The 27,280-nt window shown below is 44.7% G+C and overlaps 1 protein-coding gene across 11 annotated transcripts in view; it reads right to left on the minus strand.

Moving 5' to 3' along the window:
* Nucleotides 1-27,280, minus strand: part of Ryr3 (ryanodine receptor 3) — a 494,693-nt gene that overhangs the window by 41,104 nt on the left and 426,309 nt on the right. For 7 of the 11 annotated variants that reach the window (XM_074065577.1, XM_074065585.1, XM_074065582.1 and 4 more), the window contains 16 exons: nucleotides 21,319-21,406; nucleotides 21,134-21,226; nucleotides 14,343-14,513; nucleotides 14,005-14,064; nucleotides 12,375-12,506; nucleotides 11,848-11,960; nucleotides 8,827-8,923; nucleotides 7,498-7,631; nucleotides 7,099-7,150; nucleotides 6,194-6,247; nucleotides 4,970-5,069; nucleotides 4,756-4,835; nucleotides 3,603-3,679; nucleotides 1,058-1,131; nucleotides 811-828; nucleotides 332-412 (listed from right to left, as the gene is read on the minus strand). In XM_074065577.1, coding sequence (XP_073921678.1) covers nucleotides 332-412; nucleotides 811-828; nucleotides 1,058-1,131; nucleotides 3,603-3,679; nucleotides 4,756-4,835; nucleotides 4,970-5,069; nucleotides 6,194-6,247; nucleotides 7,099-7,150; nucleotides 7,498-7,631; nucleotides 8,827-8,923; nucleotides 11,848-11,960; nucleotides 12,375-12,506; nucleotides 14,005-14,064; nucleotides 14,343-14,513; nucleotides 21,134-21,226; nucleotides 21,319-21,406 — 1,424 coding nt within the window. The remainder of the gene's footprint in view (nucleotides 1-331; nucleotides 413-810; nucleotides 829-1,057; nucleotides 1,132-3,602; nucleotides 3,680-4,755; nucleotides 4,836-4,969; nucleotides 5,070-6,193; nucleotides 6,248-7,098; nucleotides 7,151-7,497; nucleotides 7,632-8,826; nucleotides 8,924-11,847; nucleotides 11,961-12,374; nucleotides 12,507-14,004; nucleotides 14,065-14,342; nucleotides 14,514-21,133; nucleotides 21,227-21,318; nucleotides 21,407-27,280) is intronic. The other 4 variants (XM_074065580.1, XM_074065579.1, XM_074065581.1 and 1 more) reach the window with 3 other exon arrangements.

The raw sequence follows: 27,280 nt of genomic DNA on the forward strand, positions 1-27,280 counted from the left end.
TTCAGAAGCGGCATACCCTGAAAAGTCCTGCACAGCCACCCCAGTTGGGGTCTGCTCTGAGCCCTCCCAAACTGGTGACTTCCAAAATGGGACTTAATGAGCCCCAAGGAGCTACATGGAAAGGGTGGAGGCCTTGGGGGCAGTTTCCCTTGGTGCCACTAAGTAACATTAGCCTTGCTGTAGGTCACTTCATGAAGTATTTCTTATTGAGGAATGGATTAGCTGATGTCTTTGGGTTAGCAACCAACTGTATCAAATGGGCATCCTGAAATGAATGGTCATCGTACACCTGAGCGCTGTTTTCCCTGATGCTGTAACCTGTTCCGCTTACCACTGTTATGGCCTTCGCAAAGCAGCTGGAGGAATCTAAAAAGGTCTCGTGTGAACTCGTCGCTCTGCAGCACTTTTTCACCTTGAAAGTGTAAACACATCTGTGAGCATTTGTCTGCTTTCTCAACGTGGAACCCCTCAAAGCAACGACTAAGGAATTGTGTCCAAATGGTTTGGAAATGGAACTTGGGGTGAGTGTGATAAACCCTAATAATCTACAGCCAAAGCTCCAGAGCACAGAGTCCAACAGGTCAATTATTTAGCCCCAGATGCAACTGTAGTGAGAACAGCTAGGACAGTGGCAGCAAACAGTGCACAGTCCATAACCCAGGCTTTATAGATGTGAGATACTTCTTCAACTAAGCATCAAACTGCTGAGCTAAACTCAACATGCAATCGCCAAACCTCTAAGTGGGGAATTAAATCCAGTCTCTCAGGATTCACACACACAGTGGAAACTCAGGCCAGAAACAAACTTACCACGCTCACGAACAATGACTGGTGATAGGAGAAAAAAGGAAGAATACAAAGTAAGAAAAACAAACACAACAGTTTCTGGTGTTCAGTTAAAACTGGCTCTGTGAACATGCTTGCTTTACCCGCGCTGTTGCTGGACATGTTTTGCTCAGAAGGAGTGCACGTCTTTTAGATTGGGAAGCAGCAAGTGTGAGCTCTGACCAGCAAGGGTTAATTAAGACTTCACTCAGGAAGGGACCGTGGTACTCACGTGTTCCTTCTTCAGTAACCATGCCCAGGCCTGCTGCTTTATTCTGTCTCTCAAATGCATTCAAATCAAGGACACTTTTAATAGACAAAAGAAAACAAGGTTCAGGGTTGTGCATACCAGGAAAGTGAATTTCTAATGCCAACATATCTGTTGGTTAAAAAGATGCTTCCCTTTGTTATCATAAAAGGACTAACACACAACAGCGTTGTTGAAAGCCTCCACAGTTCCTTGGCTTTGTGTCCAGCAGTCTCGTTTAAGAGACAATATAACTAGCAGGGTCTGGTGGCACACACTTGTAACCCCAGCACTCAGGAGGCGGAGTCACTATTTGTCCAGTCTGAGTCCTTTCTAAGGGATGGATATTTAGAAAGGCTTCCCAAGTAAAGAAGGGCTAGTCTGTTTCTAAGCTTTCTCAAGAGAAAGTTTACACTGTACTAATCTATACTCACCTCCACCTTAGCTACTTTCTCAGAGGATCACATGGGGAGAGTATGGATGTCCAGATTTTAAAGGCCACACCTGTTTTGATTCCTGCATTGTTTAGGAGTCAATAGCAATCAAGATTAAGGGTTCTGAGGAGTGGCGTCCCTAGATATCCTTGAACTTGTGACAAGCTGGCCTTCATTTTTGACCCCACTTCCTTCTATCTTCCTGGTCATAGCCACAGCCAAATTTTATTTAGCCAGGAAGTTTTAGTACAATCACTAAGATTGGCTACTTCCAACTAGGGCTCCTTCCATTTGCTAACAGAGTCTAATTCTTCCCCTACTCTGAGAAATTTCATAGAACATAAGGTCTCATAAGAATATAGCTGGGCACAGTGATACATTGCTATAATCCCAGCACTCACTCAGCAGAGGCAGGATGATCATGACTTTAGGGCCAGCCTAAAGTCTGTAGGGCTACACAGAGAGACCCTATCTCAAACAAACAAACACCATAACTCTTAGGAAAGTATAGAGTTGGTCCATTAAAGCTGTAGACGCTAGCCTTCCTTTCACAGTGTGCAGAGGACATGACTGTTAGATGCAAAGTCACTGGAACTCCTTTCTTCTTAGGAAGTCACATTGTTTGATAATTCAGGTGAGTTTTTTTTTTTTTTTAAGAGAAAATAGTGACATTTCTATTGTTATCTTTGTTGTTTTCCCCTAGATTCTGTTGTAAAAAGGGCCCAATAGCACATACCCTTCTATTTTGGTTTTGCTGTCAGGGCAGGACAGCATGGAAAGGGCATTTGGACTTCGTTGTTTTGAAGCAGCAATTTTGATTCTGACTGCACGTGACGCATTTCTGATCCCTACTCCAATCCCTAAACACCGATGTTATGTTTTAATTTTCCCACTGCTTGAATATTTTACAAACATGTATTACTTTTGTAACTCACAAGGCAGCGAGGTGTATTTCACCTGTCCCTCTGCGCCATCGTTATAAGAAAATCATAAACAAATTTAGCAACAATAAGTGCTTCAGAACACTGAGAGAACACTTGGAGATTCAACAGAGAATTTCATGAGCAATGCAGCAATGAAAGGCCTGGATTTTGCACCTCTGAGTCCACTCATACCTTTCTACCCACTGCAAGCCAGGTCTGCAATATCCATCGTCCTTTACTGAGAGACAGAATAAGCTAACAGACTGTTAGTGGAAAAAAAAGATGAAGCTGAGGAAAAAGGGTCACACTGCGGCTCAAACTTGCTCCTTAGTACTCTGGGCAAGTAAGATTGAAGTCAATGGAAAGAAGTGATCTTTGAAATGGTCAAGTAGAGAACTTTATGTTCCATTTTAAATCTGTTTACTTGGAGGCCAATAAATGAAATAGTTGTAGCTTTGATTTCTTTTATGATGAGTGTCACACCATTCAAAATAGGTATGACTTGCAGAGAATAATCTGGCTCTTACAAAAACTGCTAGCTCATTTTTATAATGAGCAAGTATGGTGATCTTATTACTTTTGGTTATAGCATTCTTTGTCAGAGGTTTCAACCATGAAGGGTAGCTAACACAAGTGGGTGATAAAAAGTTCAATACTTTGTTTTATAGTCTGTGTCAAAATGTTCCCATTCCAAGATGTACCTCCATCAAAATGAAAGTGTCAAAATACGTACCCACCTTTTAAAGCTCAAAGAATCGTTAGGGAAAAGACGAACAAAGTATTTGATGGGTCTGGTGGAAACACGGCCTTCAGTTATAGTGAGGACCCCCTCTTTTCTGTTCTTTTTTGGTTTGACTTTCATGAAACTCAAAGTACACATGGAGCCTCCTAATAAAAAAACCTAACTGAAAAGGAGGCAATGAAGGTGACTGGATGGTGGGGCGTCTGGGTGGTGGGGTGTGTGCTGGTGAAGTGGAGTGCAAGGCTTATGGCTGAGGAGCAAAGCTGTCCTTCTGCTCTCCGTGGTAGGTGACTCCTGAGGGCTCTCAGTGATTCCACAAGAAGCCAGTTACCTTCATGCACCTTCTTTTACTTCCCCTCTTTTCTCTTGAATAACAAACAGTTTTCATGAAAAAAAAAAAAAAGAAAGCTGAGTGTTTTCCCCATATTTACCTGCAAGACTGCATGAGACCAGAAAGGCTTTGAAAGAATCCAGCATCTTTTTTCTCCTTTAAGTAATCTAGCATTTTCTGTAAGGGAGATACATTTTAAAGAAGAAAAACACTGAAAACTATACATACCGCACGTCCACCTAATTCTGAGGGAGAAATGGCAAATACCCAGTCACAGAGGCACACGGAGTCAGACCAAGGGCTAAACATCCCTTAGAGAGAGGCAATGCATGTGAGCACACCCCTTACTTAAGGAGTCGGTCTCTAGGGTGGAGCACGATTATTTTATAAAAGCTCACTAGAGTTTCTGCCATGGCAGTGTAGCAGACCTTGGATGTTTGTGGCTTTACTGTTTAGGATTCACCCCAGGAGAGGACAGGGTGATACAATGTTGCTGAGTACAACCTGACTCACTCAACTAAGAGGTGGTGGCAGAAGAGAACAGAAAGTACATGACTAAGAAAACATCAGTTTTTAATGAGAAACTTGTTTGGGAAGAGTTAACAGCTGGGAAACCATACCTAACATGGCAGCTATGAATTTGGAGATCTGGGATGTAACTTGATAAATGCCAAATGTCAGAAACATTGCTTTCCTGTGCATACAGATGATTTTAGCTACGGCCTGGGGTGCCGGCAGACACTGGGGCATTCCTGTCTTCTGCAACCAGTTACAATTCAGATATCAAAAGTTTAATACCATGTGTCAGGCACAATGGAGCCTGGCACGGTCAGCAGTCAGTGGATAATTAATTGTTCAAAGAATTAATAAAGGAATGAGTGAATAAATAGCAAGAGTGTGGGGTTATCATCCCTTTTACAGCAAGGCAGCTCATAAGTGAAAGGGCTGAAATAAAAAACTTATTCCCCCAGAGTATATATATTTCTACAGAAAAATCACATAGATATGAAATGTTTTTCTCTTTTATCCCTGGGTAAAACCTCTTTATTAAATGCATATTTGCCTGTAGACTCCCAGCCTGGTTTTATCTGTGTTCCCAGCTCCTCTGACATAATTGGCCACTAGGGACAAACACTAGCCTGTGCTTGTGGGTGGCCCCCTCAGTGGCAGTCAGCACCTCTCCCCTGAAGCTTGACAGTTGTCAAATGGGAGAACCCGGGACCCCTGCACAGCCTCCCTGAAGCCCCGATCACCTGCTGCACACCAGTGTTGCCTCCATTCAGAATGGCAATTCCCAGCTTCAGCGTCTCCACCACCATAGCGCTCATCTCACCTGCCGGGGTGAGGATGTGATGAGTCACCAAGGAGATGATGGCAGATCATGCCTGCTGGGCAAACAATGGCTCTCCCTCATGGCGTGATGTCTCTGTGGCAGTTACACGGACCATCCCAAAGTGGGGGGCTCACCTTTGCTGGCACTTATCATCTGAAGGACCATCTCTGCAGCCCCGCGCTCATGCAGCCGAGCTTGCTGATACAGAGTTTTCTGCTTCTCCATCTCTTTCTCCTATGAAAAGAATTACAGGCAAGATTGGTTCCCCACCCTTCCATTGCTCTTCCATCTGCATCGCTGGTCCTCAGTCCCCTTGGGGGAATTTGCCATGGTGAAGGGGGTTGGCAGAGAATCTTTAGTTGCCCAAGGAAGGCCATCACATAATCTTGTATCACGCAAATATATGAATTTTGTTTGTGGCTACTACTCAGATTTCCAAAACAGTCTATCCTGAATTCACTTCCACTTTGGTGATGGACCTACCACTTTTTGTGCCGACAGTCAATGCAGACCCTTCCCCTTAATATTATTACTGTAGGAGGCAGCCCAAGATTAAAGTGTGTGTGTTTTCAAGCCAGGTATGCTGGCACATCCCTGTAATCCTATCACATGGGAGGCTGAGGCAGAAGGATCACTTTGAGGCCAGCCTGGGCTACATGGTGAGAACCTGTCTCAAAAAACCAACTAACCAAACAGAAAGTGTATGCTTTCTGTTTACAATGTTCTGTCTTATGGGGAACATGCACTAGGGTCAATTTGAGTATATGTGTCTGAATGTAAGAAATGCCCACTTAGCTACAATGCTCAGACCACAGCTAACAGACACTTTTTACCAGAGCTGGGTTACTAGAATGTCAAAGTGTTCTCCTGAACTGAAATTAAATCCTTTTACTTCTGTTGTGTTCTGTTAAGTACTTTGCCTATCAAAGAGTATGAGTAATTAAAATAGCTTAATCTTAGGAGTTTCAGAGTTCCATACTACTTTTACCTAAAAATTACTCCCAACTTGGATTTATAGACTAGCAGTGTAAAAAAAAACCCAGTGTCTCCATGGCTCTAAGTTTTCACTTTTGGCTGTTTGAATGTGCCCTTGCTACCTCAGTATTTGGGCAGAAATTGAACGTTTCCCACAAGAACCAACCTAGTGGGGTGAAGTGCTGGTTTTCATGCTTCTTGGCACTTTGTTAGATTACACAGGCAGACAGCAGACACAAGCTGGTGGATGGGCTTTATTGAGACAGCTTGGCCACTCATTACATATGGCAGGCAAGCCTCACATGCTGTCAGCACCTATCTTAGAAGGTGTTGCCTATTGGCCTGGGAGGGCAGCACTGTTTTTAATCTTTGTGAGAACTTACTTCAAATGTTTTTTCCTTGTCTTCCTCTTCTTCTTCCTCGCCACTCTGACAGCTCTGGATTCCAGGAGGAGATGGACAACTAAATCAAAGGTGAATCTGCTAACAAACACAACTCTGTTCTACTTGGTAAGGACAGGACAGGGTGTAATTCACAGGCACCTTGGGACCTTGGCACTCTGTAAAACCAAGAACATTCTGACCACTGTATGGTAACATTCTCCTTTAAATGCTGTCTTTGCAGTTAACAAGAGGTTAAGAAAGGCAACATGGGAACACTGAGCTCACATAATCAATGGGGACTCATCGGGTTTAACCACAGACTTGAACTCTCCTCCCTAGTAAGTAAAGTTCTGGGGTAGGTGGGAGACAAGGCATGCAGGGACAGTTTCTTTCTAGACACAGCACCGGGGCTATGCCAGTGATGCTGAGCCACGTGGGCTGTGGCTCCTAAACTACTCTTTTCCATGTGGCCTTTGGTGCATCCCAGAGTTCACCACAATTCTCGGTGACATTCCCCTGGTCACTCTGTCTCTTCTAGAACACTGGGGTCTCCTCTAGTTTCTAACCCTAACTCCTTCTCCTTCACACACGTTTGAGTTATCTGACATATCCTGAATGTTGCCCAAAAATGCAGAGATGGATATGCCTAAGCCCTGTGTGGCTTGCTTTAGAACTGTCACAGGAATGCAGCCACCAGCAGGAATGGCTCCTGCAAAGCTTCCTGGCTTCCTTAGGAGGGTGGTGGAGTAGTTTTCAATGTCATCTTTGTGGAAGTTAAATTGTACAATGCCTGGAACCTAGACTTGGTCACCAAGTCCTGGTTGTTCTGTCCACATGACAGTTTCCACATGCCTGAAATGGTGTAAGAAAGCAGACGGAGACAACATGCAGGAGAGCAGGTGTACCTTGGCCATCATGCTGGAATATGAGGTGTACAAAGGGTCATCTTCCAATTTGCTGCAAAGAATGGGGGAAGTATTTAGCAGACTACTTTTTTGGCCCCACAGAAAAGACTAATCTCAAGTTGTATATACTAGTGAACTAATTAGAAAATTCCCTCCTTCACTCTGATTCTTAGAAACCACTCTGGAAATCTGACTTAGCACTGGCTTGCTAAGGAGTCAGGGGTAGGATCTCAACTTCAGGCTGTTTAATCTTCAGGTTCTGTGTGGGATCATGATGGGAGGACTGTGGCCTCATGTAGTTCCTCTAGATTTTTCTGATGGCCAACAATTAAGGCAGCTCAAATCTGGCGTCCCTTCCACCCACTGCTGTCTGCAAGAGGAAGGGCTGGGGGGACACACCAGCTCTGGTGCCCTGGTGGAGCTGACCTCCTCTCTGTGAGAGCATTGCGGCTAAAGTGGAGAATGATCTGATGAAGTGGGTCAGGTTGCTTTTCCGTCTCTTCCTCCTCCTCTTCTTCCACCTTGGGAGATTTCTACACAAAGCAACAGAGACAGGTTTCAGGCTTGGATTTCAGCATGAGTCACACAGATGCATGTGAGCATGAGGGAGAAGCAAGGCATGGCAGGCACCAGGCCGGAAGCATAAGAGGGAAAACACTACCCCACTTGCTCACTTCAGGACGGAAGTCCCGAGGGTGCAAGGGTGGGGTGTGTACGTATGTATGCTTTTTCCAGCCAGTCAAAGAAGCATTACGCTTTTAGGCTGAATGAAACAAAAGGAGAAGCAAAAGGCTGACTATAGGGGAAGAGCTACAGACCCAATCAGAACTCTCATGCAAGCCCTGGGCACCGAGTTCAGGAGGGATACTCTCCATAACTGCCCTTGTTCTCCAGAATGGCAAACCTCACACTTCTCTGTCCTCTTTCACAGAAAGGAAAACAGCACGGTGTCAGAGATAGAAGTAAGTGTTCTAGCAGTGGTGGTCAGTAGGGCAAACCATATCTGGCAACTTGGAGAACTACACAGGTTGTGTGAGTGGTTCCGAGGAAGTAGGTGCTCACTGTCAGACTCACACTAATCAAGAAAGTGGGGGATCCAGGGAAGTGTCTTTCTCACCAATGGGAACGTATGGGAGGAAGAGAGGACATGACCCAAAAGGAAGGGAAATGGGGAAGAAAGAGGAAAGGGGGACAAGACACAGGTGATAAGGAAAGAGAGAGTCTGAGAAACATGGTGGAGAGAGTAAGTGACAGGAGAAAAGAGCGCGTGCCTCTGCAGATGCTTGCACATTCTAGGGTTCACAGCAGAGCGTGGCATCGTCTGGTGTCAGTGCAGAAATGTGAGGTGTGGGTGGGTACTTAGACGCTTCCTTCCCGGAGCTCAGCTACTCATTAGAAATGTGGGTCTCAGCTGGGGTGGGGTGGCCTCCCACACCAGAGGTGCCCAAAACTTCATGCAGCATGAACCCCCTGTGGGACGGCTGTGCACCACAGGAAATATTAGTTGTTAGAGGTGATGAAGATGAGGGAGAAGGGTGCTGCCACCTCCAAGGGAAAATTCACCCTCGGCTCTTGTGATCACTGGCAGGGCCTCCCCTGAGAATTCAGTTAGTTCCTCTCAGATTTGTACATTCAGTTCTTTGTGAGTGCTTAACTGTTACAACACACACAGCACAAAAATCAAATTCATTCACACCCATATCTGTTCCCACTTGAGCTGGTACTTACAGCCAAATCCTGTACTAGACTCTCTTCAAAGGAATACGCCTCTGTTTCTATCCAGAATCTCTGGTAGCCATGGAGGAAGAGGTTAATAGAGCGGTGCCTGAGCAGAAGGGGTGAGATGAGGTCAAGAGGCATCCGTGGAACTCATTTTAGTCTGGTGGTTAGTGGTTAGTAAGCAGGAGAGGCTTTTGTACAATTCTTACCTTCTGATTGGTCAGGGTAACCAGTGGCCCACCATGAGCTCTTGTACCAAAGAAATCAGAACCCTCTACTGAGGCGGTGTGCAAATACTGGAGCACCTGCTGAGCCTCACAATGGTCTCACAGGGTCTTTATCACTTTTCCTCTCATGAAAAATAACTCAATAGGTCAGGCAACAGTCCTGAAGTGTTTGCTTCATATGGCAATTTGGTCATTCCTTTAGAACTATCACTTGTCCAGCTAATCCAGTCTGGTGAGTGGCTTAGTCTGAGATATACTCAAAACACCAAAGTGTGGCTTCTTTCCCTTCTCCAAGGAATGACCTCAGCAAAGTGCTCCAACTTGTATAGAGGAAGGCAAAATGTGGCTTGCTACACCACTTACACCTGTGTGCTCTGGAATCCTAGCTGTGACCTGTGCCTGGGATGCCGTGACACTGGCACGAACCACTCCTGGAAAGCAAGGATTGACTTCTGGGAAAATCAGCCTCTGAGGAGTAGCTCAGTGTTTACCAACTGTGAGAGGCAGGTGAGGTGGGAGGAGGGACGGAAGGGAAAGGGGGACACCATTCATTAGGCTCTGCTTATGGTTTGGGGACAGTGTGGCCTGCCATCTTCCTTTAAAATCTGACCAATCAGAGTTCTTTTAAAAAATTGTACAAGTTTGTGTTTTTGTGGAAACATTCAGTCTTGGTCGAGGGAGGAGGAGTGTGCAGAGCATTACCATCAGAGTGGGTATAAGCCTGTCATACTGAGTTTGCTCATTAACCTTTTCCAGCCAAACCCGTTGAAAGGTGCTCAGGAAGAAATTGTTAATTTTGTGTCTGGAGAAAAGCATACAGGTTTTCTCTTAAAAACTAACACCACAGAAACAGTTTCACATAATAAAATCAACCTCTTTAGTCTGGAAGATTGTGTGCAGTTTAGGTGGTCACAAGGTGGAGGACAGGATTTGTTACCACAGTCAGGGTCTCAGTTATCTGTTGCTGTTGTGAAATCTACTTACTGTCAGTCCTCCATGTGACAGAGAAAACCCAGGGCAGCCTTTTGAGAACACCTGGCTTGGAGATGGCCATGTTTCCCCAAGGGTAGGGCAAATTTGTGGACCTGTTCTCACCATAAAGGGTCGAACTGCTAAAGGAGCAGCCGAAAGCACTTGTTTTTGAGAACTGTGCTTTCTGCCTAGCTGGCTTGCCCTGAAGACATGTGGTAGAGCTGAGCTCCTCTGCAGGTCCCATCCCCACCAGTGGGGAAATTGAATGCTTTCTAATGTTTCATTACTTCCAGAAAACAAACCAAAATCCTATGAGGTTTTGCATTTTTTACTAGGCTATGGATGTTATTTTTCTGCCAGGACTTTAGCATCCTGTGGGCCCACAAATGTTTATGTTTTCAGCTTTTTAGTCATCAGTTCTACTCGATTTAATGATACCTCATTCCTTTCCCCAAACAGGAATCAGTTTTCTTGAGAGGCCTGCTGGAGCAGGTGTGTCTCAGAGTCACAAGTGTCTGACATCTTGCAAGACCAGAGCTCAGTTGGCTCTGGGCAGCTAACAGGACACTCTGGATGAATGACAGCCAAGATCCACAATTTGATGAAAGCAAATATCAACATCCGAGGAAGCACACCTGTTTACAAGGGATTCAGAACATGCTTTTCCAAGTCAACTGTGTTCTCTGACCCAGTGAGGACATGCCAGTGATTTGGAAGCGAATGAAGCGGAGGTTGGTATTGATCACAGGTCTGACCTGATTGACTCCACAGTCAGTCTGAGGATGAGGATGAGGATGTTACCGTATGAATAAACATACTAAGTTAGTCCCAGTGGTCAATTCTGGCCCAGTCTGTCACTGTTACTGTTATGACTAGGATCTCACATGTCCCTCCAAAGGCAATGTGTCACCAGCCAGTGGTGCTATTGGGAGGTGGTGGAACCTTTATGAGGTGAGGCCTAGGGAAAAACGGGCTTAGGTCACTGGGGCGTGCCCTGACAGGGATATTGTGACCTTGGCCACCCCTTTTCTCTTCCTTTGCTTCCTATCAGTCATGAAGTTAGCAATTTTGCTCTCTACCATGCCCTGCCATGGTGTTCTGCCTCACCACAGTCCCAAAGAGATGGGCTCAGGGACCATGGACTGAAACTACTGACCAAAATAAATCTCTCTTCCTTTTAAGTTGATTTATCTAGGGTATTTTGTCACAGTGATAGAAAACTGACTAACACAGATGCCCTTCCCTATGTTGACACAGGATAGACACCTTCCAGAAACACCATTTATTTTCACTTCTAACACCAGATAAACACATCATGCCCCTGACTTGTCTGTTTGGGCACCTCTAGCCTTTCTTCATCTTGATGGTGAATCTGCTGTGTTAAATGGTTCTCACATGAGTGAGTGCTGAAGAAATAGTAAGTTTTGTGTTAAATGTCTAAACAGAGAAATATTGCTAAACATTTGCTGGAATTTGGGGCGATATATTTTAGAAAATAGTCCCCTTTTCCAGAAGCCTATACACCTTCACAGAGAATCCCAAGTCAGCAAAAGTAAAGGCCTTCACACGCTTACTTATTCAACTGATCAGTGCACACTGGCAAACTTAGCAGGCCTGAGGCACTAGGGGAGCTCACCTGGCTTCAGTTTTTAGGCTTACCTTGCTTGCTCACCAGGCCATATACCATGCAGTCTGCAACGGCCCCAGGACCAGGGATTCTAGTTTCTATTCTTTGGATCAAGAGTGTCAGGTGCATAAGAGCACAGCTGTGGGGAAATACCTTGACTCCCACTGCTGGCTCGCATGGCAGAAGAAATGGTTGGATGCATACCTGGGCAGGTTGTAGAGAGGAGCCATCCTGAAACAGGCCACCACTGCCCGCTTCCGTTGCTTGGACAGCAGTTTGTGCCAGACAGCCTTCTTGGATCTCAAAGGCTGCTCCACCTGAGAAGAAATCACATCAGGTAGAAGATGGCCACCTGTAGCCCAGATGACTTAGCTATTGAATAACTTCTCCTTCTCAACTGTAGTTTGCAAAATGTACCCACCAGCACCATGTGATTCTGTTTGTGAAGTTAGGTTTTCTTCTTTTTCTCAAATGCTGTTAGCCATTTATCATTCAACAGCAGCTTTACAAATGGTAGGGGATTTAAGTCATTTGAGCTAATGGCAAGAGTTTGCAAAAGATTGGGAAGAGAAAGCAAAGAGGGGTCCTGCTACTGTGAGGCACCACGGTGGTCCTTGGGGGTGACAATCCCTGCTCCTCGCTTTCCTGGTCACACAAGGGTACCCATACCTGACAGCTATTTGTGGCGGAGAGCTGTGTTGTCCACACTCTTCAGAGCAGATAGTCCTTACCTGCTCCAGGTGGAAGACAGCTGCTGAAATTCTCTGCACACGCTCCACTGTCTTCTCTGGATTTGAAGGCTCTTCATTCCTCAGAACATCCTTGTAGAGGTTCAGTTGCCATTTTACCGCTGGGTCATCAGACTGAAAATTGAAGCATGCCCAGGAGATAAGCAATTTCCTCCTCCAGAGTTCTGTAGCAGTGAGGACTCTCTTGTCTCTCATCTTGTCTGTCTTCTTCAAGGCTGCAGAAGCTGTTAAGACTTCTCACTACAGCCTTCACATCTCCTAACTGTTCTGTCTTATTTTCCCTCCATTGTTTCTCTGTGCTACATTTTGGATAATTTTCTTAAAGCAATCTATAAATTTTATAAATTCTCTTTTCAGCTGCACCTAGCTTGTTTTCATTCTATAAACTGGGTTATAAATTCCAGTGACTATTTAGTTTTATAATTACTATGAGATCTTTTTACAAACCCACCTCCTCCTCTTCTTTCTCAGAAATAATGTCTAGTTATTGCTTTATTGATTCTATTTCTTCCTTTCTGTAAGTGTTATAACTATATTTATGTTTAAATTCCTTACTGCTTGAGTTATCCTTTGCTGCATTTCTGACTCTCATGGTGGTGGATTTCCTTACATGCTTTGGAACTTTTTATGTGAGTTTGTTTTCAGGAGGAATTTTATTTGTTGGCATTCCATCCTGTGTTGTAGAAAGTAGAACTCTTCAGGTGCTTTGTGGTTGTCTCTGCAGGAGGTTCATGGGTTCCCTGGTTCCAGACTAATTTTATGTGCTTCCCACTCTGCATTTGTGCAGGGGTTGGGCATTTAGGGCCCACACTCCTCTTCCTTTAAGGTTATTAAAAACCCCAACACACAGGATAGTTATCTGGCCTGGACTCCTTTATGAGTTCTTCAATCAGCAGTGGCTTCTCCTTATTACTGAGATTGAAAGCACATCTTTTTTTCTGTTTACTTGGGACTTTTTCACTGTGTTTTAAAAAAGATGATTTTACCCACCATTCCTGCATGTTTGGGGTGGAATGGACACCGTGTGTGTGTGTGCACTTGGCTCTCCGGCTAAGGGCACGATGTTTCTGAGGAAACAGCTGTTCAAATTCATAGAGCTGGGATTCAAATTGCCTGTAAAACGGAAATTCCCTCTTTTTTTGACTTGATATTATTTTGTTTCAAATCTCTAGGTTTGCTAGAGACTTCCCCTAGGTGTCCATTTCACTGTTTAATGAGCCTCATGGTCGATGAATTCTGGAATTCTGAGACCTACTGCAAAGCCTCTCTGCTGTGCTCGCCTCTCTCACTTAGCAGGAAGTGGGAAGACATATTTGATCAGATGCCTCTTTGCAACAGCAAAGAAAAGAACAAAAATTAAAAACAGAGCTAGTCCTACCAGTTAAACACTGTTTTTGAACACATCTTAAAACATGAGCCTGGTGTGGTAGTGCGCACCTGTAATCCCAGCACTTGGGAGACTGAGACAGGATCATGAGCTCAAGCCTAGCCTCACCTATGTAATGAGCTCCTGTCTCAAGCAACAACAAACAAACAAAACTGAGCAAGACACATGGGTGTGGAGCCCTGCAGCTAGGAGGCAGCAGGGTCCTGTGGCCCCTTGCAGTGTCACCTTTTCCTGCAGGTGCAGGTTGTGCCGCAGGTGCTCCTTGACCTCTTCGTCAGTGTCCCTCTGTGGAAAGACGTTAAATGTTATTCCTAGGGTGCAGTGATGCATGGATGGCCAATGCAAAATTTAGCTTCTTTATTAGAAGAACAAAAGAAGAAAAATTACGGAGTCTTGGCCCAAGTTGCTGATATCCAAAGCAGCTTTAAAAATGCGGGTGTTCAGCCTCTGGGCACCTTGATTTCTGCTCATTGGCCCCAGTCCCCCACCCCACCTTTGGAGACTGAGGACCCTGCACTGCCACTGCCTGTACCGCATGCTCACCAACCACACAGGCAGCTTACGTAGCTGTATCGGGACTTGGCGAGTGAGATCAGCTCCTGGTCGCCCGGAGTGCACATGTTCAGACCAATGGGGAGCATTTTCTTGAGTGCAGCCACGATGAGTGATGTCTGGATGGAATACAAGTCTCCCCTCCGCTTTGTCTTCTTCCGCTCCTGATCCTGACCTCCAGACTAGATGATGTTGAGAGACAGACAGAGGCTTGGGGACTCTGAAAAGACCTGCTTCGTCTCAGAGAAGCCGCTCCCTCCCTCGTGGCCCTGTCAGTGCAGGCTGGGCCTTACCACATCTCAGAAAACAGTGAAAGGAGTATGTGAAGCACAGACAAGCCAGGTGGCCACACAAGACCACCTCCTCTTCCACATACAGAACCTTGTAGCTAGACATACTAGACAGACACCCACAGTCTTGGCTCACTCACTTCTGCACCAAATAAACAAACAAAAATTTCAACCCTGATGTTTTGTAAGAGGAATGATTTGATGACTGATCAAATGACTCCAGGAGAGAACCAAGCACCCTGATGCTGGAGAACCAGTACAATGAGAAGGACAGCTGTCACGGTGCAACTCGTCTGGTGTCCAGGTCTGAGCGAGTGTTTTTGAGCACTGGCATTCCATTTAGTTGTCTCCCAGAGGCATGGAAAATTCTCACAGGAAGAGGACATTCTAGAGTAGGACTGCTTTGGGACGTGGTGGGGACAAAGGTATGGGAGAAAGCAGACAGGAAAGAAAGGAACTCCCCATGTGCATGGGGTTTGCAACTGACTTTTGCTCACACCCTCTCATCTCTTCCAGAGCTCACTGAGTGAAGGTTTAAGAGGGGAACCTGAAGCACAGCCCCAGAAACCAACTGAGAACACTTAGCACATGGCCACTGGGTGGGGTCAAGGATTCCAGGCACTGCAGAGACCGGTTTTCATGACACTGGCCTGCTTGTGGACTTTGCCTTAGCTGAGTGGTACCTGCAGGAAGTGGGGAAGGAGGCTGGGTGGCCAGAAACTAGTTAGGAACTACTTGGCACTCACCAAGCTTTGCTCTGTGGGGGTGCCTCTGCAGCACGCACTGAGGCTTAAATGACACATAAGGAGGCCATCTGTCTCTCCGGAAGTGGGCCTCCTGGGCTGGGGCAGAGTGACGGGCTTTCTGTTCAGGACAGTCAGAATTAATACCTCCTCAGGACTGATGGCTTTAATGGCTTTCCTGAGGGTGAATGGTTAATGACTCTTGGGATGAGATTTCTCCCTTCAGGGCTGTGCATCATCACCTTCAGGTGGTTGTATTTCACAACCCACAGCCAAGCTTCTGGTCCCCAAAGCCAGGTCTGGCCAAACACTGCCAGACAGTCCTCACGGTTGCATGGCACTGGGCCCAGTACTCCAAAACCTCAGGGCAGCCCCAAGACAGCAGTGGGCAGGCAGTGAGAAACAGGAACATGGAAGGGAAAACTGGTTTATGCAGAACTGTGTGTCCTAATGTCACTGAGCACTGGCTGGGTTCCAACACGTTCCACCACCAGGTATGTCTAAGGGCAAGGCTTGTTTATAGTCTATTGCCTTCCAAAATGCTTTAAATCATCCATTATAGTCAGAATCTAGCCGTGTGTAAATAAGCCATGGCGTCATGACGTGTCAGTATAAGATGGAAATGGTGACACACAGTTGCACCACTGAGTAAAAACTATAAGGAGGCAGCTATGTGGGTTTGATTACGTAGTTTGTGTCCTCCTCATTCTCTATTTGATTTTACTGGCCTCATATTCTAATCATAATTGCTACATGTATGCTATGACTTCAATGCACCTCATGCTTAAATGAAATGTTTCTAATCTTCCCAGAAACTCTGAAATATTAAGAAGTCAGTTTTATAAATGAAAGCATAATGCTGGGTAATTTTTCCAAGCTCACACAGCAAGTAAGTAGCTCAGCCACCATCCAGATACAGGTCCATTTTGCAGGCTCCCTTTTAAATTTTGCTACATATGAGTTTGAATTCAGGGCCTAGGCAAGCACTCCACCACTTGAGCCACGCCCCCAGTGCTTTTGTTTTTAGTTTTGTTTTTCAAATAACCCTAACCTTATCTGCTTCCTGTGTAGCTGGGATTATAGAAGTGCACCACTGCACCTGGCTCTCTGTGATAGCTGCTGTGCCCTGGTTCTTACACATTTCTCTTTCTTTACCACATACATTATGGCAGAGGGCTTGGGACAGCAGCAATAGCAGATACTCATTAATGAACAAAAACAGAAGGATTTCCACATAACAACCTTTGGGGCAACTTGAGAACCATCCCAGGGTTTATGCCACCATATGTACGTTCTGTACAAAAATTCATGGTTATCTGCTGGCTTCAGACCCTTGAGTTCAGTTCTCAGAAGACTGTCTCAGAATCATGGGAGCCTTGAACAGAGGCAGAATACAGCCACCAACAGCAAACAGGACACAGGTCCTGGTTGGCACCATAGGAAAGTCAGGCTCTCAGGCTCACAAGCCCATTGTCGCCCCTATTTCTGCTAGTGTGGTGACTTCCAGACTGACAGAGTGGACCACTGGGGAAGGGAGAAGAAACAGCAAAGAGACCTCGGTTAGGGCGAGACTTGGCTGGCTTTCCCATTTTGAGGGTAGGTAGGCCTATATCCACTCTTTGACAGGCAGGTGTTTTCCCTGGAGCAGGCCTGGGGACCTCCCAGTGGGAAAAATCCATTCTATACCACCCCATGGTGATCACGGTGCAGAGGGGCCCAGAGCCCAGCACCTCTAACACTAAGACAGAAAAGACACATCATGCATTTGACCTGTACCTTCACTTGCATGGCCTGCATGGAAAAACAAAAGGGAAGAAACAAGAAAGTCAGTCAGTAAAAGCAGGGGTCCAAGGCAGCAGCCACAGGTTATTTGCAGCGTCTTAGTCCCACTATCTCAGCCAACGTTACAGAAACTCAGCTCTTGTGGGAGTTATGTGTGCACAGCATGAAGAGCAAGCGGTAAGTCAGATATGGTGAATGTGGCCATAAAGATAAGACCCAGACCAAACAATCTGCCCCGGATCAATCAGAGATCAGTCTTCCCAGGCATGCTACTCAGACTCAACCCACTGTGGTTTTCAGATATGGCCCCCACAGGAACTCTTCAGATCTAAAGTCTTCCCCCTTCTCTCTCTTTACCAGGTGAGCTACAATCTGTCATATAACCCAAGGCCTCAATTTTTCTTCCTTCCACATAATTAACTCTAGCAGATCTGTGGTTATACAAAGAGAGAGAGAGCTGAGCTTATGCTTCTGGTAAAGGGTTTGCTTAAAAAAAAAAAAACATGTCGGAATCTCCAAAGTGATTTGAGATTACCCGCAACCCAAAGGATGGAAAATCTTCCTTCTTACACCATCACCTGTAAACATACCTCAGGTCAAAGGCTCCTACACCCTGCAGGTTCCACTTTCATTCTTTGCTACAAATATTGCTAAAATTAGCTGCAATTCCTTAATCCCAATTCATAGATCTTTACAATAATTTCATTCCCCACATTTAGATCATAAACTATCAGGAGTAGTTTATGAGCAAACAAATGACTTTATGTGCACACCTTAGGGAAAAACCAGACTTTTCAGGGATAAGGGAGATTGATGGAGACACACCACCTGGTAGTGTACTGCTCCAAGATAGCATAGGGAGAGTTTGCATCAGGCTTTGATCAAAGGCAAACCTTCACCATGGGAGGTTCCTACCCTACTGAGAGTGTAAGTGGAGTGAAGGAAAGTCAACCAGAGAGATAGAGGGGTGGTAATGAGAGAAGGGATGGGGGGGTGGTGTGAATGAAGAGGAAGCAAGGGTGGGGGGAGAAGAGAGAGAAGACTGTGAGCACAATACATAAGCATAAGAACAAAGAAGTAAAAATAAAAGAGGTGGAGTGAGAGAAGACCATAGGAGGGCAGATTAGAGCAAGAAGAAAACTGACATATACCTCTGGTTGCCTTTGAAAATACAAAGATATCCTTCACAACAATTCCCATCACTTTTCAACCCACCCCACAGGCTGGAGCAGCTTTAAGCCACCAGGCACCGAACCACAACTCTTATTTTATTGTCTGCAGCCTTGGTCTCAGAACTGGCACCGCCTGCACTAAACATGTTCTAACTTCCTCCCAGGAAGCTGCTGTCATTTTTTTCCAGAAAAAAAAGCAAGTTTAAAAACAAAACAAAACACTTGTTCAGCTTAGTTACATTTAGCTTAACATATATTTGCAAACTGGTGTTATATAAACAAATATGCAATGGACTTTTAAAACGCAATCTGTATTAGCTGCCAGAAAAACAAAATATCTTTGAACTGTCCTTCAATTAATCAAGTGGGGCAGACAGCCCCAGTGTTGTTTCCACTCCCTTCATTTGCAAATGGCATAGTTGGTGCTGTGGCATGCAGCGTTCACATACACCACCTCAACCAGGACCACCATAGGCCCTGAGGATGTTTCCATTTATACAACACCAGAATTCAATTAGAAGTGGAGATAAAAACAAGCAAAGGTGACAGGTGCCAATTCAGATCAGGTAGTAGAGAGAAAATCTAACTGCAAGGAAGCAAAGACTACCGGATTTTAGCTGAGGGTAAGGAAGAATATCCCCTTCCTGGCCCCCAATATGTAGTTCTACATCCTGAACCTACCAGAAAAGGCTTACAGCTGCTGTTTACTGGGGTCAAGATATCTCACTATTTTAAATAAAGCATTTATTAAATGCTATTCTGTCCTAGCTATACTTTTGAAAACTGACTTAACCAGACCGTCTTAGCAGAGCTGGGGAAAGTCAGGCAGTAAGCTCAACTTCATCACGCAGATGAACAAATTGGACCCAGAGGAATAAGTGAACAGCATGAGGCCATGGCTGTCAACAGCTGGGCCAAGGGAAGGACTTAGCTTCCTTTCAATTTTAAGTTCATTTACTGTTATATTCTGTGCCTTAACTGAGAGAACAGAAACAACATGAATACTTGTTACCCTGAAGGCTATGGCAATATTGCTTACTATCTCTGGATGGAATGCCTGTCGTTCGATGTCACTGTAACTTTGGCTCTATCCTACATGGCTCAGAAATAACTGCCAATGCAAATGGAATGAGTTACCCCCGAAGACCAACCTTCCCAATACAACCATCTCACCAAAACTAGTTCCCCTCTTCCTCATTCAGTAATTTGAATGTATAAAATGGCAGGTTAGTTTGTTAGTAGGTGGGTTTTGAAATACCATTTTCTGTCACCTCATCTCTTCCTAAATGCAAACCCATTCATCACAGAGGGCTGAGATGTCTGTCATTTCTGCTCATCTGGGGTCCAAATCCTCCTGTCAAGAGTCATTTCCATTGCTCTGCTACCATCTCTGCTACTCGAAATGGATGCTGGCTGGTTTAGTCCTGAGCTAGTGGATCCACCTTACATTGAAGACAGTGTGGAATCCACCTGGGACTTACTGAGTTTCTTAACAGAGAGCCTTAACAGTGATGGCAGAGGAAGGCCCTCCGCTTTCCTCCACAGACGTGTTTACCAAGAGGCAGATTTGGGGAAAGCAAGTAAAATTATCTAAAGCTCAGAAGGATCCACCCTGAGGGTCCTTTGCAGCAGATTCCTCGTGAATGTGATCCCTCTGCTTTGTAGGTGTACAATACTGTCAAACTTTACTAAGTACAGTGTACTTCACAGCAGATTCTAATCTAACAGTCAACTTTTGGGTGATGGAAAGACACAGCTAAGAGATAGAAGAGAGTGAGTTCAGTGTGGTAGGAGCTGGCCAGGGCTACCTCCATGCCTGGTGGAGCTCCAGGGGCCCAAGCTTTCATTTTGGTGTCATAGCTCTTGCCTGCAGCTCCATCCCAAATAGTTATTGAAAAGATGTTCAAGGTCTTTGCCACAAACCTACAATTCTCACCCTTCCAAAACTGACTTTCACTTCTGAGGGGTCCCCATGCACACTCCACCTTCATGCTTCTCAGAGGTGGCACTGCTCCAGCAATGAGAGGGACATACATCTCAGGGCTACAGGCCACTTGTACATGACATACACAGCCAGCTCTCACAGAGTCAAGAGTAAGCCACGACAGCTGGTACCAAGACATCACATTTAAGGAGGCCCTGCTTTTGTATGCACCCCTGAAGGAGTGTGGCTGAGAATTCTGGCCAGTGGCAATAAAGAAGCCTCATGCAGAGCTGACTCAGAGCAGCTGGGAAGGCAATTTCCCTTCCTGTGTCCCAGCCACATTCCTCCCTACAGGTTATTCTTTTTTCTCTGCAGACACACGTCTAGTATGCCATATGTCAAACATTTCCTGCAGATATGGATAAATGTTTGGTGTTCTAAGTGTGACTGTTATGGGAAACACACACAAGGCATTCAGAGGTCCACACACCTGAAATCAGACAGGAGGAAAGATGACAGGATGGAGAGCAGGTGCTACTGAAATCACCTCAGCAAGGCGATTTCTTCCTAGCCTCTTTTCACAGGAAGTGTTCTATTTTAAAACCACTAACAGCAGCTTCTGCTCTGGAGACATCTCAAATGCCTTAGGCAAGTCTTGAAACTTAAAACTTTCTGACACACAAGCAGCTATTTATTTATAAAATGTGATGACCATGCTTATTTGAGAGCTGTTTCTTCTGCTCATTCTCAAAGACACAACAGTAGGGATGCTGGCTGCATGGTTTGACCTAAATGAAGTAAAGTGTTAAGGTCCACAAAACATGAAATGGAGCCAAGTCATGGCTGGGGGCCAGGTTGAAGGGTCTTTGGAATTGACTTTTAAGGACTTACTTTTGACATCTTGCTTTTGCTGTCTCCAGTTAAAAATGCCAAATTATTAATTTCATTCTGAATCACAAAATTTTGCTCTTCCCTCTTGAAGTTCTAAACAAGGAGAAATAAAAAAGCAAACATCACAAGAGACCTTTCAAGGTCTGTACCTTTGGCAAGTATTCTAAATCCAAATGTGTTCTTACGTGAGATTTACACCACAGGATGAAGACCTCTGCCACCATGCAGAAGAGCCGGTCAGAATCAGTGTCTGGGCTTTTGAGCCAGTTAGATCTGGGTTGAAAAGGAACGCAACAGGTAGTGAAATTCAGTGAGGATTACAATATGCACACCCTAAGAACTACACTCACACACGTATCTGGATTCTCATATGAAGGCAACACTCAGGTCGAGTAAATGCCAACATAGTCTCTCACACTCAGACACAGGCACAGAATGGATAGGTGTTTTTGAAGGACCTACAGAAATCACTTCCATTTTTACCGAAGAATTCAGGCTTATTTTAGCAAACAGATGTCGGTACTCAACACTGCCCGCTGGGGTTGCAGCTCAGTGGCAGAACACGAGCTTAGCACGCGTGAGACCCTGAGTTCCATCCCCAGAACCAAAAAATAAAGCAGAATAATAAAAAAAAGACCATAATTTGAGATTGTCACAGATAGGGTTCATTTCTTCATTAAAAGAATGGATTGATTAAGGTTCAGCTCTGAGATCGGGATTGGACCTCGTTTAGTATTTAAGGCTAGACTAAGGTCATATTGGTCACTGGGCATCTAAACTTGTCCTTGACACATGTCTTGTCAAACCTCTGGAATTCTGAGCACTATCAACAGGTCACGGCCAAGCCCATTTCGTTTTATGAATGACATTTGTAAGACAATACATTTTCCACTGTCACTTGAAGTATACAAACAGTGGGTAAATATCTCCTGTGACCTCTAAAATGGCTTGGAAATTTCCTATAAATAGACACTACTGGATTAAAAGATCTCCCAACAGTAACAAGAAGGCTAAATGTGGAGCACAGCGCAGTTGTTTTCTACACATCAACTTGCCGCTAAGTACCTTACACAGTAGAATTAAATTATGCTTCAGAAGGGCAGAGCTTCCATTTTCAAATATCTGTACAAGTAGAAAGGAAAACACTGCTCCTTCTCTCAACACTTCTGATATCATATGTGTGTGGTTTTGTTCATACAAAGCATTTTTCCAGCTCTCCACACCATCTGCATGTCCTACAAATTCAATTATGATGCTAACTAGCTGGGGTGAGGACTGACCCCACAGGTTAAAATAAAGACTCAGTCCCACAAGACTGCTTTCCACTTCAAACACCAGATATGAGCCTCAGATTGTGACCTGTACCTTGACCAACTGGGTGTAAACCAGAGGTTTCAATGACTCCCTCTTTGGGTTTAATAGTTTGTACCAACTACTCACAGAATTTAGGAATCACTTTACTCACTGTTACAGTTTATCACAAAGGATAAAATTTAGCCGAATGGAAGTCATGCATAGGGTGAGGGGAGTGTGTGTGTGGTGGGGGGAGGGTAGCTCTCCCGTGAACACCTCCATGAACTCCTCAACACAGAATGTCTCCAAAACTCATTGTTTAGGATTTCTAGGAGGCTCCATTGCATAGGCATGATTGGTGATTAACTCAGCTTGTCCCTCTCTCCTTCCTGATGAGGTGCTGGGAGGATGGGGCTGAAAGTTCTGAGCATGTGATTGCATGGTTGATACCTCACAACCAGCCCTCATTCTCCAAAAGTTGCCTCACTAGCATAAACTGGGGCTTGGTGGAGAGGCTCACTGTGCATTAGAAAAGATAATCCTATAAGTCAGGAAACACCGGGACTTTAAGAGCTGTGTCGGGAGCCAGAGATGAAGACCAAATACATGTTTCCTATTCTCTCACATTATCACAGTGACACAGAAGTTAAACTGTTCACTGTCTTTCTTAGGTTACAGAAACATTTGGCTCTCACAAATGAGCTGAAAAACCTGATGCCTTTTGTCCCACGGAGAGTGACAGCTCTCAAAAGTTAGTTCCCAAAGCCCTGGCCATCAGACTGAATTGCCTCCTCCTCCAGACTCTGGAGAACCCCAGACGAGGGAAGAAAGGTAGACTCAGCATCCAGACAGCTCTTGGCTCTCTCTCTTTTTATCTAACCTTCCGTCTTTTCTAGTTCCACTGGCCTCTCCTTTGTAGCAGACACTACTTGTTATCTCCTCAACACTCATACTCCTTTTCTTCCTTAGGTGTTCTGCTCTGCTCAAGATCGTGGTGGTCCACATACCTGAGTATGTCATGTTACTAAATTTTAATCAATGAGTTCCAAGTGGAAATTGCTGGACGGGTCTCCTCAGAAAAGCTTTCCAGAAAGTTTTTTTCCTTTCCCTTGCTGCATACTTTCTGAGTGGAATGAAAACATGTTGGCTGGAACTCTTTGGAAATGGAAGGCAAGGTCAGGGACACAGGAGGGATGGTCTCTACACTGGCTTCAGATTAGTAGAACATCTGTGGACTTTGTTTATGCATGAGATTAAACTTCTTGGCTGTGTTAACCACTTCTCCATTACTAGCAGCCAACTGCAATTCAAACTTGAGGCCTGACATTGACAAAGCTCTTTGATTTCTTTCACATTGATTTTTCAGGGTCAAGTGTCCAGTTTTATCAGGACTACCAGCTGTTCTATAGTGTTTTGGCTTAAATGAGCTTTGTACACTTGTACTCTAATCTGCCAAGGAAAAGTACAGCCACAGGGAATGTCAGTAAGCAAGAGTACCAGAAACAAAGCCTCGAGTAACATTTCCTGTGGGAATGCAGTTTCAGATGAATGGATTTTGCTTTGTCCAGCTTTCTTCTAAGAGGAAAGCCTTTACTCTTTATTGCTAGTAAAGTTCTTTCTTCAAGTCTAGGTTAGTGACTGTGAAGACCAGCTCATTATAGGTTTTCTCCCAGATGCACAAATTCTCTCTCTCAAGCCAGACCAAGACACAAACCCTGACCCCCACCTCCTCCCCATTGCTCAGACACACTCTGAACCCAAGGGATGCTTAGCTTCTCTCTGCTCCTAGTCTGTAGGAATTCACTTGATCCTTTTGGAGATACACAGTTGATCTGTGAGTGTCTTAATCATCTGCACTGCTCAGTGCTAAAGGCAGGTGGAAAACGCAAGGTTGCCAGTGGAGAAGAAGGTTGAGTTTAAGGTGATGATCTGGGAACCCACCATATACCAATGAGGTAGAAGCAGTCCAAGTGAATGAAATAAGTGAGCAGAAGCATTAAGAGCAAAATCTGTGATGGCACACAAAGTGACAGTGTTACCACATTAAAACTCACTTGGCTTGTTTTGCTGGACAGGATGATCTCCGGTTCAATGCATTTTCCTGCAAACCATATGATTTCATTCTGTCTTATGGCTGAATAATACTCCATTGTGTGTGTGTGTTACATACACCATATTTTCTTTATCTACTTTATCTGTTGATGATACTTAGGCTGATCGTCAACTATTGAAAGAAAGCGAAACCATGCTCTTATGTTTCAATCAGGTTGTTTGACTTGAAGGTAGGGATTTTTCTCAGCCTTGTTCCAAACCTCTTCCCACACCAGACTCCATCTGAGGCAGTCACCACATGGGTTATACTTTGATTTCCTTCCCCAGTGTGAGATGAATTTTCAATCCAAATCATACTATGTATGTTCTGGATGATTCTGGCTTCCAGGAAGGAGGCTAAAAAGTTGCTGCTTGTATGGAGCGATTTGTTGGGTCTGTCTTGAGGAGATGGAGGGCCACACCTGAAGCTCCTGTTCATGGCAGGCCAGCTTTAGGCTAAAGACTGACCAATGGAAGCTTCTCTTCAGAAACGAGTTCCAGACACCAATGCTTCAAACACTGCTAGACAGGGTTCAAGGAGGTACAAAGGTTTAATGCAGGAAAAAGAGCAGAGGAGGAAAGCACAGTGCTCTCTTCCATATTTAAAGAATCGTTATAAGGAAGATTGACTTTGTGTGGCTCTTGAGAGCAAGGTGAGAGCCAGTTGGTAGGGAGGACATATATGAGCTCAAGAGGGTTTGAAACTAGGATGGGACAGCATGCACTCAGGCTGTGTCAGTAATTCATTCTCCTGTGACTATGGAGGACAAAAAGAGGCAGGAATACCCTGCTAGGAGAAAGAAAGGGGTTTATCCACCCAGCTGGAGGTGATGAGAGGTGACTCTGATATCCCTGCCACTCTGTATTTCCACCATTGCAAGTCAGCAAAGTCTTTGGATGAAGAAAATGCTACTGGAATCTGAGGTCCGTGTGGTTTGCTGCTCTCTGGAAAATCAGGGGACAGGAGTTGGTGGAAGGAAGCAGTTTATTCAAGGCTGGTCCTGCAGAAAATGAAGGATGCCTGTGTCTCAAGGTATCCATCTTTGAAGGCTCAGAATGCAAAAGACTTTTATGGGAAACAGAGAACAGGAGCCCCCCAGCTGGGTGGCTCTTTGTCCTTTAGTGGTTACTGCCTTGTCCTCTTCTTGAAAGTCCTCTGGATCTCAACTCCTGGGGTCAGCACCTGAACTACCTTTTTAAAACACTAGAAGAGGAGAAGCTTACAGAGAACGTCATGTGGAAGGGATGCATTTCAAGATTAGGGGAAGGACTTGTGAGGAGAGGCAAAAACTAAAGTCTCTAGTTCATCACTTTACATTGCAAACCTCCTCCCCACCAATAAGAAACTTATTAACGAGTTTGTTTCTCTGGACATTGTTCTGTACTTGCACACTGGCAGTATAATACAGTTTCCTTCTGCATGGTTACCAAAAGACTTGAAGGTTGAGGCACTCATGTTGGAAGGACGCATTTCTAAGCAGGGCTCACATGGCCTTGACACTCAGGCAGAGCAGGTTGAAGAGTGGGGATGAATGAGTTAGTGATGAGCTCAGACTCTGTGACATTGCCATATTTAGCAACTATCAAATGCCGTGTAAGCAGAACATGCTGGGTCTGAGGTCTTGATCGTCAATGGCGACAAGCACAATTAAAGAGCTATTTCTGGAGCTGCCTCCCTCTGCTTGGAGTTTTGTTTTGCCTCAAGCTCTGACAAATCTCTTCTTCAAACTGATGACATAATTATATTATCAGGAATGACTAAAATGGTGACCCTCATCAGGACTTCTTTTGTGAAAATGAGTTTGATTTCCTATAGATAGGCAAGGGATGCCCTCATCTATTCATTGTGTATGTACATGGGGAGAATGTGTGTCTACTGTGAAATGATAAATATAAGTAATCTCAAAAATTATTTATTATTTTTGTTATTTATTTATTTTTGGTGGTGTTGGGGTTTGAACTCAGGGCCTCATGCTTGCTAGGCAGGTGCTCTTACTGCTGGAGCCATTCCGCCAGATAAAAATTATTTTAAGTAAGTACAATTTGCCTTCTAAAATAAGTATAGTCACACATATTACCTGCCCATGGCAGAACAGGATACAACTCAAAAAGGCAGTAGTGTTCCCCCATATTTCTGCATCCTTCAATATCTGTAATAGGTATCTTAAAATGAAGCATTCCAAAATTTACATTTTAGGTCTTTAAACTTCCAGAGAGTGTGGTATAGTGAAAATATGTACTTGGTCATTGCTCTGGTTCTTGGCACAGAGCTCTTAAAACTCTTGGAATTTTCTGCTAATAGGAGGATTTTTTGTTTTTCATAAGGAGCCCCTTCGACCACCTTATGCTAATCAGATGAGCCTTGGTTGAGGGACTAGATTCTTGGGGGTGAGGGCTGGGTACTAGAAAGTCTAGCTGGAATCAGATTAGAGGGTAGGAACTTTTAGCCTTGCTCCCTACCTCTGGGAAGAGTTGGGAGGAGACTGGGTTCAGTCTCAGCCACTAATGGCAATGATTTACATGGCCTACATAAAGAAGCTCACTGGCAATGATTTACATGGCCTACATAAAGAAGCTCACAGAAAAACTCTTCTATAGCTCAGGTGTAGGCTCCATTCCCAGCACTGCAAAATAAATCACCACCAAAAAAGCTTTTGAATCATGAGATTCAGGGGGCTTCCAGGTTGGTGAACACACTGATGTGCTGTGAGGCTGGTGTACCTGGAGAGGCTCCGGCCTCCCCACACTATACATGTCCATCCT

Source organism: Castor canadensis, chromosome 2 (assembly GCF_047511655.1).
Source record: "Castor canadensis chromosome 2, mCasCan1.hap1v2, whole genome shotgun sequence".
NCBI lineage: Eukaryota > Metazoa > Chordata > Mammalia > Rodentia > Castoridae > Castor > Castor canadensis.